Raw genomic sequence first — 1,291 nt, 5'->3', positions numbered from 1 at the left:
GATACACTGAACATGAAGAGTTCAGCTACATGAAAAGATCAAACAGATTCATAATTCCTGATTCTGATGTGTTTTCTCTCCATCAGATTCCCATCAGCTCACTCTTGATCTGAACACAGTGAATAAACTCCTCCGTCTGTCTAAGAGCAACAGAGTGATTACTAACACTGGCAGAGATCAGCCGTATCCTGGTCATCCAGACAGATTTGATGTGTGGCAGGTGTTGTGTAGAGAGAGTGTGTGTGGACGCTGTTACTGGGAGATTGAGTGGAGTGGAGATTATGGTGTGTGTATATCAGTATCATATAAGAGCATCAGCAGGAAGGGACGGGGTAATGAGTGTTTGTTTGGATGTAATGATCAGTCCTGGAGTTTGATCTGCTCTTCCTCCAGTTACTCATTCTTACACAATAACATACGGACTGCTCTCTCTGTAGAGTCCATCAGCAGGAGAATAGGAGTGTTTGTGGATCACAGTGCAGGAACTCTGTCCTTCTACAGCGTCTCTGACACAATGATCCTCATCCACTCAGTCCCGACCACATTCACTCGGACGCTCTATCCTGGGTTTTATGTATTTATTGGATCATCAGTGAAACTGTGTTGATGAATCAAAATAGACTGACGAGAGATTCTATGCATAATGCTTTGAGCTGCATGATGAATCAGTAACTGTGAGATGTTATAGAGTCTCTTCTTTTCTCTTCATGATATTAATACTGCAGCTGAACTTCTATCAGTGAAATCACATGTCAGAATAAATGTGTGTAATAAATCCTCATATAGACAGTAAGATCAGTGTGTGTGTGTGTGTGAGTTGTGACGAGTTGGCTGCCTCCCCCATAATTATCAGCATCACCCCATCCCTTAATCGCTGCCCTTCACCAGGCTCCCGACAGGAGTGGGTGCTTGAGAGAGGAGGTGCTGAAATAGCCAGAGCTGGCGGCATGTGATGAGGCACACCTGAACCAAATGGTGCCTCATCATTTGATCTCAAATGACTTACCACTACAAGCATGCACAAATCAGGCAACCAACTTGACTTAATTTACACACGCAATTGTATTACAGACAACATTTTGGTAAAACCCTTCATTCCCAGCGATATCGTTGACATGACTGCAAAGATATTATTTAAACTGAGCTGGATGTTGACATCACTGAATTCAATGATGAACTGTCTTTAACTGAAAAAATTGTGTTTACTATTGTCATTTTGCATTATTGACACACTATTAATTAATACACTAATTGCGTTATTGACACCTAATTAATGCTGTTCAGTTGCTTT

General features: G+C 41.6%; 1 protein-coding gene across 1 annotated transcript in view; it reads left to right on the top strand.

Moving 5' to 3' along the window:
* The window catches only part of LOC107573009 (tripartite motif-containing protein 16-like), a 3,900-nt gene extending 3,223 nt beyond the window's left edge, over positions 1-677 (top strand). The window contains exon 7 of the mRNA XM_016259447.1: positions 87-677. Within this exon, the coding sequence (XP_016114933.1) occupies positions 87-607 (521 nt within the window). The 3' untranslated portion in view covers positions 608-677. The remainder of the gene's footprint in view (positions 1-86) is intronic.
* The last annotated feature ends 614 nt before the right edge of the window (positions 678-1,291 follow it).

This window comes from Sinocyclocheilus grahami, unplaced genomic scaffold (genome assembly GCF_001515645.1).
Source record: "Sinocyclocheilus grahami isolate Dianchi unplaced genomic scaffold, SAMN03320097.WGS_v1.1 scaffold1846.1, whole genome shotgun sequence".
Lineage (NCBI taxonomy): Eukaryota > Metazoa > Chordata > Actinopteri > Cypriniformes > Cyprinidae > Sinocyclocheilus > Sinocyclocheilus grahami.
This window is presented reverse-complemented; position numbering and strand designations above follow the sequence as displayed.